The 14244-nt window shown below is 43.0% G+C and overlaps 1 protein-coding gene across 2 annotated transcripts in view; it reads right to left on the reverse strand.

Annotated features, from left to right (window-relative positions):
* LOC120997979 (interleukin 1 receptor accessory protein) overlaps positions 1-14244 on the reverse strand; it is a 281900-nt gene that overhangs the window by 127939 nt on the left and 139717 nt on the right. Inside the window, exon 2 of one of the 2 annotated variants that reach the window (XM_040428368.1) lies at positions 12223-12323. The exons of the other annotated variant lie outside the window; for it this stretch is intronic. Coding sequence (XP_040284302.1) covers positions 12223-12227 — 5 coding nt within the window. The 5' untranslated portion in view covers positions 12228-12323. The remainder of the gene's footprint in view (positions 1-12222; positions 12324-14244) is intronic. 2 annotated transcript variants of the gene reach the window in all.

Genomic DNA, 14244 nt, shown 5'->3' on the forward strand with positions numbered 1-14244 from the left:
CAGCCCTCTTTGACAATAGCCAGGTTGTGGGATATTGTACATGTTGGATAAATATAAGACAATGTGATGGTAGCCACTTTTAGCTAATCCACCCTAGGGCAAGTAATAGACTCAAGGCTTATATGGTGATAAAATGATCAGTTTCAGGCAACGTTAAATTATTTTATTTACTACAAATTGTGCTAACCCATCATTACAATTGCATATTTTAAACTAGAATCATTTCTACTCAAAAAACAAACAAACAAAAAAAATCTTCGTATCATAGTTTACAACATACAATCTAATGTTGATAGTCAGATCCTTCATAGCCACACATTTATCCACATTTAGTGTAATCAGAAATGACTGGCCCCACAGCACATTTTTGAACGGCCCTTTCCAGAAATCCCCTCCTCCCATGCAACCCCCCCTCCTGTGGCTAGTCAAGATCACTCTCTCAGACCAGACCAGGCAGCCGCTCTGTCCATTTCCTACAAGCCTATACTGTCATACAATGTCATTGTATAATACTGTTGAGGGGTCCAAGACAATAAAATTGTTTAGTCCTCCTCCTGGGTGGGCCCCTTATGAGTTCAGGTCCCACAGCAGACCCTTCCCCTGCTTCCACTATAGCTACCCCCCCCCCCCCCCCCCCCCCCTATCCACTGTGTAAAAGCTGCCTCCATCACGATCAGTTGGATGAATCAGATAATCATTTGTATCCATTTTACAAGTAAAAAACAATACACGTTGCGCGTTATGATAAATAGCAGCACATTGTATCCATCTAACTCCATCTAAAATAGAATGTGAAGGTGTATGCATCATTTGAAACCAGAAGAAAAGCCAACCGATCAAATTCCCAGAATTCCTCCTGCAAAGCTTTGTATAATTACATTTCATGCCCTCAGGGGTTAGGGCCAAATACCCATGAGAAGCTACAAAGCATTTACACTAATTCCAGCCCTAATATAGGTCACTACTTCTGGTTACGGAAAATAACAGTGCAGTAAAATGGAACGTTTCCCTGTAGCCGCAGGACAGCAGTTAATGGAACCCTTATCACAGAGATAGATGTCCTTTTAGCAGGGATGAGATATGACAGACTTGCCTTCATTTGTTTATCTCCTGGCGCAGGGCCTATTCTTTACCTCAAAAATAGTATTAGTGGTCTTCAATGTTCTTTTACAATCTTGCATTAAACATAAAGTCAGTTTTGTACCTGGTTTAGAACATTAGAACTAGTAATGAAAAGAGAAAAAAAAAAGCAATAACAGACAGGAAACTGAGAGTAAGTCTGCAATGGCAAAATACAGACCTGTGGAGGTTATCATATTGTTTTTAAAGGATTATCCCATGAAAGGTTTTACTATGCAAGGAATCGAACATTGAAAATTAAGTACTATTGCACTATACATGCAATAAAAATATTGTTCTTTTTTACGTACATTATATTTCCCTCTCTGGTAGCGCCCCCTGCTATTTATGCTTCTGGTCCACGTTCTCCTGCAATCAGAGGTGGAATAACATGCTCAGTTTCCCTGCTCCCTTTCTCAGTGCTGGAGTAGTAATCTCGCAGAAAAACAGGTAAGGCTAGTTTGACACTAGCGGCAAGGAACACCGGCAGGCTGTTCCGGCGGGTAAACAGCCTGTCGGATCCGTGCTGCCGCTAGTGCATGCATGCCCCCGGATTACCACTCCGGCCCCATACCGAGAGGCGGACAGAATAAAAGTACAACATGTCAATGGTGCCGGAGCGGTCGTCCGGGGGCACGCGTGCACGTGTGCACTAGCGGCAGCACGGATCCGACAGGTCGTTCACCCGCCGGAACAGCCTGCCGGAGTTCCTTGCCGCTAGGGTTGGGCAAAAACCGGTATTAACGATATACCACGGTATTAAGAAACGGCAATATGGCGATATCGCCATTATTTAATTAGCGCAGAATTTTTGTGATGTCATAGGGGCAGTCGCACGACACAGTGCTGAATGCCTCTAAAACGCACATTACAGCCGACACAGTGGAGAAGGAGAGAGTCCCTCCCCACTGTGATCCGGCTGCCGCTGCGCCACCAATGAGAAGGTAATAGTGAGGAGGAGGGGAGGGGCTGTGGCCGCTGCGCCACCAATGAGAATTGCTCTTAATTTAAATATAGATCACATACCCGACACCCGGTCTCAATGACAGGAAACGGCGATCTTGCGAACCAAGGCAATTTACCCCTCAAATGCGGCACCCGAGGGGATAATTGACACTGTTCGGCGGGATCCCTGTCATTGAGGCCGAGTGATGGCTGTGTGATATGGCTGGCACCCGCAGTCTATATTTGTATCATGAGGTTAATTACATTCATTGGTGGCGCAGTACACCCCCCCCCCATACCCCAGCATTATAAATTATAATCATTAGTGGCGCAGTGCACCCAAGCCCCCCAGTATTAAAATCATTGGTGGCAGTGGCCACAGGGTCCCCTCCCCTCCTCTTCATAGGTGGTGCAGTGGCAGCTTCTGATCGGAGCCCGAGCAGTGATATCTCAGGGCTCCGATCAGTTACTGAAGCCCTGGCACAAAGCACAGGGCAGCAGGGACAGTGTGAGATCCTATGCACCCTAATAGATCTCTATTAGGTTGAATAGGACAAGGGATGAAAAGTTCCCAGGTTCTAGCCCCATAAGGGGGCTAATAGTTATTTAATAAAAAAGTAAAAAAATAAATTATTAAATCACCCCTTTTCCCAATTTACATTAAAAAAAACTAATTTGGTATTGCCACATCCGAAAAAGTCCAAACTATTAAAGTATTGAAAAATATCTCCTATGTGTGAACAAAAAACACACGATTCTCCATTTTTTTTTGTCTCCTTCTCCCTAAAAAATAGGATAGGACTGTTCTATTATACACTTTGTTTTGGCATTTAATTTTTCTTTTGTTTGGTATCGAGTATTGCATTACTTTTTTATGGGACAGGAATTGAATCAAAATTTTGGTATTGTGACAACCTCAGTCACGGGGGTATAGGTCCTTTAGGTCACAAAGAAATGGCATCTAGTGGCTGTAAACCCCCGCGCTGGATAACAGTCGCTGCACTCTGTGGGCTGCTGCACAGACAGGCCAGGGCTGAGAACAGTCACTGTGCTCTGGGGGCTGCGGTAATATGGCTGTAGTGTATAGGGACTAAGACCTATATGGGAAGCGCCAGTCTTTAGTAAATGAACCCCAATGTTTTATTTGACTGAAAGGCATCTTTATGATGCCAAGGTGCCCTTCCTGACAATGTGCACCTATAATGGGCACACTCTGAAGAACCCACTCATCAGGGTTTTCCGCCAGGATGTCCCATTTTCTATGGGAGTGGTGAAGATGGCTGATGACTGCTATCTCCAGCACGCCGATAGAGAATGAATAGAGCAGCAGGGGCACAGCCGCTCCATCAGATTTGGGGGGAACGGTGAACCCATTCTTGGTGGGCAACTAAGAGATAATATTGCATGGGGGCATCAAGGAGACATTATAATGTATGGGGGCAACAAGGAAATACGATTACATGTTTTTTTTTTTTAAATGGGCATTTATCGCGATATATATCGTTATCGTGGGAATACTTTTGATATCGCCCAACCCTACTTTTCGCTAGTGTGAAAGTACCCTAAAGCTACCCAGACACCTTTCACTCCTACCTAGAATGTATATAGTTACATCTCTCTCTAGACAGTGGAGAAAATGTAGAAATTGTGGGGTCAATCACACATCATATGTATCTCTGTTATGCAAGCGGGTGTGGACCCACTGAGCCACTGACTGGCTTATTTCTGGAGGGGCGTGACTAAGCAACAACCTGGTCTGCACTAGAGCCTCTGATGGTGAGGAGAGGCTATGGCCTTTAGGGTAGTTGCCAGGTGCCACTCCAGAGCAGTCCCCGAGTCAGTGGCAGCTGGTCAGAGATATCGGTGCAAGCACCAAGGGGAAGTTCGTGGTCAGGAAGTCCAGGGACAGGGCAGGCAGCGATCAAGCAAGGTCTGAAATCGAAGTGCAAGGTCAGAGGCAGGCGGCAAACAACCAAGGTCCGTGAACGAAGTCCGAGGTCAGAGGCAGGCGGCAAACAGGCAGAATCCGATAATTCCAAAAGCAGGGTCCGGTACACAGCAAAGCAGAACTTGAAAAACACCTTCACACTTGGAACTAGACAAGCTAGTGACCATGAGTTGCTCAGGCATCTTCCTGCAATCCAGCCATAGGCTGGTGAGACAGAGGGCGTGTACGTGCTGTCTCACAAGTGAGGAAAGACTCACCCATGCGCAAGCCCTAACAAACAGTACAGATTTCCAGCTGGAAGTAAACTCTGTCATGGAGCACAGATACAACAGTTAAGATACCTGCTGCATGGCAGAAGAGGGAAAGAGAGAGCCCGGCGCAGATGCCCGGGCTAACACTGGGGCTCTATGTGAGGGACTATTTTCTATGCAGGAGAGGAACGGTTTAACAAGAGCTAATAGCATTGCTTCATGGGAGATGCAGGTGCTTGACGAGCTACTGCCCAACCACAGAAAGGGAAGAATGTGTTCCAGATAAGCAGATAAGGAATTACAAGGAGTTTTAAATTTGTGGGACGACTTCTTTAAAAATACAATATTTTACTTATACCATCCAGTCTACGCTCCATCTCCTCTTCATTAAACTTACTGTTGTCATAATCTAAAGTCTGGAAAGGACACTAAAAATGAGAAACACAGAACAGGAACACAATTTTTTTATCCACTGGATTGCAAATTGAAACAGAATAGGATGGATGTTTTTGGGAACCTGCACCTATCAGGCAACTATAAAACATTTATCACACATCTTGTGGATGTCTTTGGTTGTGAGGTTGCGCCAAATTCTGTGCAAATAGTGTTTCAGCTGAAAAACAAGGAAGATTCTGCTAATTTGCATGTCTTTCCCATATGCCCAAGTTTATGCAAATGTGTTTACATGACAAAGCAGTATAGAAAGGTTATTGAATATAATGTTAGGACATGATATGAATATGTAGAAAGCATGCTCCTTGGACTACTTAAAAAAAAAAAAAAAAAAGCTGGTTTTATATGTCTCATAGTACACAAGGCTGCCATTGTAAGGTATGATGACTGTACCTGTCTCATGGATAGGTTGTTGGCTTGCACATACCCGGCTTTTGGCATACAGCCTTTGTGTGATTGTCTGTTATATGTTGTTTATTGTGTGTTATAGGTAATGATTTATTTTAAAAATAAAATAATATAGCATCTATAAAAAGAAATTATTAATGATAGGTAGGAAAATACTTATAATAAAAGTTTATTAATGATAGATAACATAATAACTATAAAAAAAGGTATGTATGATAGATAGCATAATAAGGGTTAAGAGAAGCTATATATAATTAAAAGAAATTTAGAATATTCGCTATTACAAAGATATAGCACTATATTCTAGATCTTCGCAAATTCTCGAAGTACTGATATTCGCGATAAAAATTTGCGATTAGTATATTCGCGCTCAACATTAATGGGCATCACTTGAAACTTTTTATGCCACAAAACTAACGTAGCAGATTTGATAAATGATCTCCCAGTCTTCTTAATTAGAAATCTGTATTGCAAACCTAGCTTTATACTAAGTGCATGTCTATTTGCTTGAACTACATATGGTAAAATCCATCCATGTTTTACCATAAGATGCACAGCCTTTTCTTTTAATATAAAAATGAATATTACAATATTTAAAAGTTATGTGTAAACGGCTTAAATGCAGTAGGATTTACAGTACGAATCAGTGATGTACTGTCTGTAGCTGAGATGCCTCTGTAAACCAGTCTCACATGTATTCATAGAACCAAGCTTGTTATACTGTATATCTCCTATTGTGCGAATACATGGTTATCTCCATTCTATGATACCCTGAAGTACTTAACACATCCTTCCTCTTCTCTGCCTTCTATCTTTATTCCTCCCTGGCATTGCATGCATCACTTGCTAGACAGCCCATGGCAGACTGCACAGTGTAAGTAGCAGAGCAGAGTCTCAGTAGCATAGGGTGCGCTGTCTGTGAACACAGAGTAATTACAGCACCAGCTTATCCCTTGTAATAAAGTTGCATGCAGGTGTTCCGTGGAATTTCCCTACCCTCGTCACTTCCTGTTGTGACGCGGCCGCACCGGACATGACGTTCCCAGCTTTGGAAGGAGGTGTGCCGCGCCGCGCAGGCGCACAACGACGGGGTAGGGAAATTTCACACCAGAGTTGGGGAGAAGGGGCCACCTAATGCGCTTGCGCCTTACCTCTCAGCTGGCTCCAGATGATCAGACACCGCGTGTGCGCAGTGAGTGGTAGGGAGATTTAACAGAACAAATGGCCATCAGATCTCCCTACCCCCACACTGCGCAGGCGCGGTGATCAGATAGATGTTCGGTATAAGAGATTTCCCTGTCCGCTGGTGCGCATGCGCGGTGTATCCTGACGGGAGTAGTTAGCCGTGCTTGTGCACTGGCCCGTAATTTTTACCTACCCTCTAACCGCTGCTGAGGCTCCCGGCGCATGTGCAGTGTCGGCCGGTGTCCCTACCCCGTTGTTGTGAGCCTGCGCAGCGCGGCACACCTCCTTCCAAAGCTGGGAATGTCATGTCCAGTTCAGCTGCGTCACAACAGGAAGTGAATAGGGTAGGGCAATTTCATGGGTAGGGAAATTTCACGGAACACCGGCCCCTGTTAATAGAAGCAATGTCTGAGACGGGTGAGGAATGATGGGATTTGTAGTCCTTCACAGTGGTAATACCATCCACAGCAAACCATGGCAGCATGAAAGCAACTGTGTTGCGGAGCTGGGCAAGATAATGAAAAAAATAAAAAACAAATTCAGAGCTATAGCAGCAACACCTGGCATTCTGGCAAATTTAGGTAGATTTCTGTATTTTTATACGTTTGAAAAATTACTTTAATAATAATGGAGGTCTAACTATAAAGATAGAAGATGAATTTTAGGACAATAATTTTCAAAGACCACAACACCATAAAAACTATAAGGGCTGTTTCACACCAGCGAGTCCATTGCGGGAATCACGCTCCGTGTGTGAGTGTGATCCTCTGCTCTGGACTTGCAGGAGCGCAGGGCATTATCATGATTTATAATGCTATGTGTCTCTGCATGGCCTTATTTCCACAGAATCATAGTGACATAAAGCTGTTAGTATGATTCTGTAGAAATAAGGCCATGCAGAGACACATAGCATTATAAATCATGATAATGCCCTGCGCTCCTGCAAGTCCAGAGCAGAGGATCACACTCACACACGGAGCGTGATTCCCGCAATGGACTCGCTCGTGTGAAACAGCCCTAAGGCCACTTTCACACGAACTATATGGATTGTGTCAGGGTGCGTTCAGTGAAACTCAAACCATTTCGCAAGCAAGTTTTCTCAAGTCAGTTTTGTCTGCAATTGCGTTCAGTGTTTCAGTTTTTTTCTGCGCGGGTGCAATCAGTTTTGATGCTTTTTTCACGCGTGTGCAAAAAAAACCTAAAGGTTTACAAACAACATCTCCTAGCAACCATCAGTGAAAAACGCATCGCATCCGGACTGCATCCAGTTTACATCCGGATGCAATGCTTTTTTTTACTAAAGTCCCATTCCTTTCTATGGGGCCAGGGTTGCATGAAAAGCCCAGAATATAGAAGTTGCTGCAATTCTCACGTAACGCAGAACTGATGCACGAAAACTGTTCACTTCACGCATTGCACCCGCGCTGAAAACTTGCTCGTGTGAAAGGAGCCTAAAACAGAGATTACTCATTTATACCATTTAAAGGGACAAGTGCTGCAGTAGCCAGGAAGAGTCACTACACAGTATGTGGAGCTGTGCAAGTCCAGTGCCTGGTTTCACAGCTGGACCACTGCAGCTCTGGTATTGATAACCTATCCTAAAGATAGGTCATCAATAGGTAAATCCTGGAAAACCCCTATACAGAGGACCAGTCACCCTGCTCGACTAACTGGCATGAACACCATTCCTCTATAACTCCTGCTATAAGCTTATGAATAAAGGTTCATCTGGGAGTTACCAGTTGGGGGTATGACCCTGCAGTCTGACCCTGGCAGCAATGACTGGACAGGGACACCCTGTTGTACTATTATTAATAAACTTATAGAAGGAATAATAGAGGAATGAATCCCCAGTTATAAGAATAAATGCTCCAGAATTGTCATTTCATATGGAATACAGTTATTTACTAAAAAAGACATGTCGGCAGAGGTGACGGGGCCTTTATAAATATAGTAGAATGCAAATTGACAACCTTATTTCCATCCTAGTGTACAGTGGGTGAAATTTCTCCTAAAACCTCCACTCTATTGGGAATGTATTTATTGAAAAGGCACTGTCATCATCAGAATAAAGGATGCAAAAAAAGGTTAATCAAGCAGAAAGCATGTGATTGCACTAGCTATAGAGAGATAATATATCATATGTTTAGTCCTGCAGAGCTAAATTACAAGGTGTGGAATGGGTGAAATGGACTGGCAAAAAGGAAAGAAACTTTCCAAAACTGAAAAATATGCCTGTATTTAATCAGCTTTGCATGAACAGAGTGTCAATTTCTTCTGGAAAATACAAGTACCTTCCAAGCAGAGCCAGGGTTAACAAATGTACTGGAGCTCTGTACAGAACACTGCTCAGGCAATTCCCTAATGCACTGTTAGTCTCTGTTCACATAATATCTTTTCTACTGCTTTTCTATTTCTCCATTATAAGTCATTTGGGTCATGGCAACTGTAAAAAATCGGAAGCCATGATGTCACTTTCGCACTGACACCAATACTCTGGGTTTCTGGACCTTAATAGTGTCATTTGCAGTGTTATTTTGCTGTCAGAATGTAATGGAAAGTGAAAACCTGATGGACCTTATTATGAACTGGATACAGACTAGAGACAGGCTTTGCTCCTTACCGCTATTCACCAGCCAAAACCAAGTTATAGAAAAAAAAATAATAATTGCATAGTTGTCAACAGTCCCAAATTTGCAGGGACTGTCCCTAAATATCAGAGACAGATTTGGGCTATCCCAGTCTGAAAATGGGAAGGTCTTATGTAAAGCCCTGCCTGTAAGTAGGTGGCCCATGGGTGTTCCTGGGGCATGGCCTATGTCCCCAGAATTCACCAAATATATTGGTTGGCGAGTATGAAAATGCCACATTTAGCATATAAAGTATTACACTTTTATGTCTTGCACTGCCCTACTCCGTTGGTTTTATATCCTAAAACAATATGCATGCAACAATGAAAAGTGCAAATAGTTAACACAACCAAATGTACCAAGGTGCTCAGAAAAAACAACAACATGTAAAAGTGCTACAATAAAAAAAATGAAAGCATAATGATGGGTTGCAATGCTAAATAAAATGCTGTTTTAAATAATTCCAGTCATTTGAAGGTTGATCCAGAGGAACAATTCATGTGGCTTTATAATGGCAGACAGAGAAAAATGCATACTTCTGATCTGTCCAACTAAACTGGTATAACAACCAAGTGTGTGCCCATGTAAATACTGTACTACAAGCCCCCATACTACTACCAACCTACCATTGTCCTCTGCTTTTGTCCTACTACAAGCTGAAGAATGCTCACTCCTGATAATTGCCTAGGGTAAACTGGGCAGAGATCAACCAAAAAAACAGGATGCCCTGCTGGCATAATGTTAATGGTATGTGTGAAGGAAGGTATAAGCAACTGCTTCATGGATTCACTGCCTCACAATCAGGTACACATAACAAAATGTAAAGACCCCTTCACATGACAATATTTTGGTTAGCATTTCTCATCAGTATTTGAAAGCCAAAACCAGTGGTGGAACCCAGGGGCGTAACTACCATAGCGGCAGACCATGTGACTGTTATGGGGCCCAGGGCTAGAGGGGGCCCAGTTGGGATCATCTCCTCTTCTACTGGAGGTAAAAACTTGGTCAGGACTCTACCCTCTAAGGCAGGGATGCTCAACCTGCGGCCCTCAAGCTGTTGTAAAACTACAATTCCCACCATGCCCCTGCTGTAGGCTGATAGATGTAGGCTGTCCAGGAATGATGGGAGTTGTAGTTTTGCAACAGCTGGAGGGCCGCAGGTTGAGCATGCCTGCTCTAAAGGAACAACTTTTAGCAAATGAGGCAGTGAAAAATGGCCCAAGGGTCATTGAAAGTGGTTTAGGTGGAAACCCTTCTGTCCTGTGTGGAGGGCCTGGTTTGATCCTTGCTATAGGGCCCTTACTTCTCTATGTACGCCACTGGTGGAACCTATCAGAGAAAAACTAGAATGGAAAGATCCATACATTGGACCTACTGCTCGATTTGGCTTACAGACTCTTCTGAAAAATGCTGAGCGATATAATGTGTGTGCCAGTGGTGTAACTCAGGGTCAGAGCCAGGTACATGTACATAATGAAGGGTATATAACACGTTTTATGTAGAGGAATTCTATGTGAAAGCTGTAAAATGGTAAAGTGGACATACACTTAAAGGTTGTCTCTCTTCAACAAATGGCATTTATCATGTAGATAAAGTTAATAAAAGGCACTTATTAATGTATTGTTTTTGTCCATATTGGCTCCTTTGCTGGCTGGATTCATTTTCCCATCATATTATACACTGCTCGTTTCCATGGTTACAACCAGTGGTGGCCGTGCTTACACACTATAGAAAAAGGACTATCCTATGTGAGCCCCCATAGTCCCGGCCACCAGAAAGTCCAGCAGTTTTCCCTATAGTGTGCAAGCATGGTCACCACTGCTGCATTGTGTGGTGGTCGTAACAATGTAAACGAGCAGTGCATAATGTGATGGGAAAATGAATCCAGACAGCAAAGGAGGCAATATGGATAATAACAATACATTAGTAAGTGCCTTGTATTAACTTTCTCTATATGATAAATGCCACTTGCTGAAGTGACACAACATGTTTAACCTCCATACTGATGACCAAAAGGGGTATTCTCATCTGGACACTTACAGCATGTTGACAGGATATGCCATAAATGTGTGATAGGTGCGGGATGCCAGAAAAATGGCGTTAAAAAGTAGCAAACTATTTTGCCATTTAAAAAAAAAAATTGTTGCAAGTGGTGTTTTTTACATTGCCCTCTCCACTTTTTAGGAAGGTGGGTGGAAGGGGGCATCGGAAGCTGTGGCAAAAGAAAACGGGCATAAATGAAGCCACAGATCTACGGCAGCTCAGACCTGCAGTAACTTTCTGTTTAGGTGCACAGACTGCTGGAGTATTCTAATTTAATAAGAGGCCTCCAGAAAGCGTCGGTCTTGATAAATCTCCCCCAATGTCTCTTCTGAGCACCAGTTAGAGGAAAGAGACTTTAGGTACAGGCCCAGAGAACCCCTTTATTTGAATTAAGATGAGGACTACAGTACATACACATTAGATGGAAGTAGGTTGATGTCTGAACAACCGTTGAATGAATGATCGTCTGGTAAACGATTCAACTGATTGAGCCATACACATTTTAGTCCATGCGAGCCGTTACATTCATTTACACTGGCCAATACCCCAATGCTTTACCCTCAATCATTATATGTCCAAAGTTTGTGAGCACACATGGTTTATCTATTATATGCATCTTGTACTTAAAAGGGGTTATCCAACCCCTATAATGTCCCTCCTAATACCCGGGCAGCTCATATAGGATATACTTACCCCGCTCCCCGACACCCGCATCACTCCTGCTCCCCGCATGGTGTCCGATGCATCTCCCCGTTGCATGGATCAAAACATCTGGCGACAGGGAGGTCAGCCAATAGCAGGCAGCAACAGGGGCGAGCCTCCCTAGCATTGCCGGTGAGATGCAGCGGGGTGCAGAAGCAATGCGGGTGCCAAGGAGCGGGATAAGTATAAACTATATGAGGTACCCAGGCATTAGGGGGGTCATTATACGGGTTGGATAACCCCCTTAACGAGTTGCTGGTTGCCCTCATGCTTACCTTCCTACAAACATATATTCATGCCTTCTAACATCTAAATGTCAGGAGGGTGAGAAGATCTGCAAGGACCCTCACAGTTCCTGTCTGATTTATAGGCATATGAACATTTACTTGTTATCAATTTGAACGGCTGCATGTCATTGATTTTTCTAGACATGATTATACTTCCAAAGGTTGTCAAGCAATCCGTCTCATTTTAGTTCTTTCTTTCAAGTTCCTTTCTCAACTCTCCGCCATTTGCGAACATGTCAAAGTTAGTCTACCTCATTATGCAGAAATGATTGCAGAAGTCTCCATTAGCATGAAAAATATCCACAAATGAAGTAACGAAGGAAGGAAGAATCAACTTCAGGCAGCACAGTCCCTGTAACAAATAAAAAGAAATGTTCTTTGTCCACACCGTAATGTGATGTTTTACATAAGGCAATTCTCCATGCATATATGCACACAAAGCATATCCTTGATTCTACCGCTGTTCCAGACACAACTGAAACAAGTGCGGTAATTACTCAGGAGTGCTCCAAGCACAGGCCTTTCATTTGACACATCTAAGGCATTTATTCTCAGACCACTGCTTCAGGTAAACTGCACATTTTGCAGCCGATAGTCCTCGTGTCAGGGGCTACAGTACATTAGCTAAAAAACACAACAGGGACGTCTTTAGCTTCTATTTATCAAAGGTTTGGTTTTCAAAACCTAATCAAAACCAAATGTTGTTGCCCCATTTTCGGCTTTTGTTCAGAATTAGCAGGTTATCTTGTGCAATCAAGAATAAGATAAAGAAGCTTGTACCAAACCTCCGATGTCGTAAAAATGTCGCAGTATGTGCAAACTCGATCTAAACAACACCAAGTCAAAAACAAAGGGGCGCATTTATTAAGACCGGCATTTTAGACTCCGGTCTTAATAAAGCCCCATCTCTGGCAATAGATCACCGAAGTTATGAAGAGGCGCAGGCCTCTACATTACTTTGGCACTATCCAGCGCCGCTTCTAAATGTAAGATAGCTTCAGAGCCGTCATACATTTAGACCTTTTACATCTAAAACAGGCGTTGCTGGTCCATCCCCTTTCCCACCACGCCCACTTCTTTAGACCTAGTGTGAGCGGGGAGAAGTTGCAGATTGTGGAGCAACTAGCCGTTGCGCCACAATCTGCTCCTGAAATGAGCCTAATTTAGGCGTATTTCAGATTGATAAATGACCCCCAAAGTCTACATAAAACCTATATATATTTATCAGGTTGGTTTTTTAGGCTCATGATGATGGTGATGATATTTTTGATCTCACGTTGAACATTCTAATAAGGAGGACAAATTGCTCATTTATAAAGGGGTGGTCAAGGTGTAGGGAAAAAATTGTTCTTTTCTTAAAAAACAGTGGTCCTTTTTTCCCCATAGGTTGTGTCTGGTATTACCAATTAGTTCTATTACGCTAGAATGGGGTAAGCTGTAATACTAGTCACAGACCGTGGACAAGAGTGGTGCTGTTTCTGGGGGAAAAAATTATCTCTTCCTAATCCTGAAATATCACTTTAAAAGGGTTTTCCAAGATTTTAATACTGATCAGTGGGACCCCTGACTATCAGCTGTTCGAGAAGGCACCTGTGCTCCTGGGAGTGCCACGGCCTTCTCGGTGCTCACCAAACACCAGCGCCATACATTGTATAGCGGCTCTGCTTGGTATGGCAGCTCAGCCTCATTCACATGAGGCTGAACTCACTGGCCTAGGAAAAGCTATGAGAAGGCACGGTGCTACTGTGAGCGCCGTTATCTTTTTAAACAGCTGGGGTCCAGGATGACGAACCTCCACAATCAGATACTGATGATGACCTATCCAGAGGATAGGTCAGAACACACATGTATTTGTTTTTTGCAGCAGGCTCTGGGTATGCCAGTACATGAATTCCATGGCATTTTTTACAAACCCATAAAACTGCCACAAAAAAATTATGTGTGAAGGATGCCTATTAATGGCAAATGTTAAATCTTGTCCACAAATCAATTAATATTGGGAGAATATTATTACCATTGCTGAGCTGGATGTAGTATGATAGAACCAAGCTGCATTTCTGTATTATTAACATTTCACATTTTCATAAAAAAATGGCATCTAGAACGTCATGAAATTGTGTACAGCAACAATAGAATTCGGGGCTGGAGAAATTCCAGGAGCCAGGTAGCAAACATGCCTTTTTCACTACCTTTTTATTTTCACTTTATGTCTATGGGAGTTCTTATTGTGAAGCCGCAAAAACGAAAATCTAAGTGGCTCATGTAATTGTTCA

Source organism: Bufo bufo, chromosome 4 (genome assembly GCF_905171765.1).
Source record: "Bufo bufo chromosome 4, aBufBuf1.1, whole genome shotgun sequence".
NCBI lineage: Eukaryota > Metazoa > Chordata > Amphibia > Anura > Bufonidae > Bufo > Bufo bufo.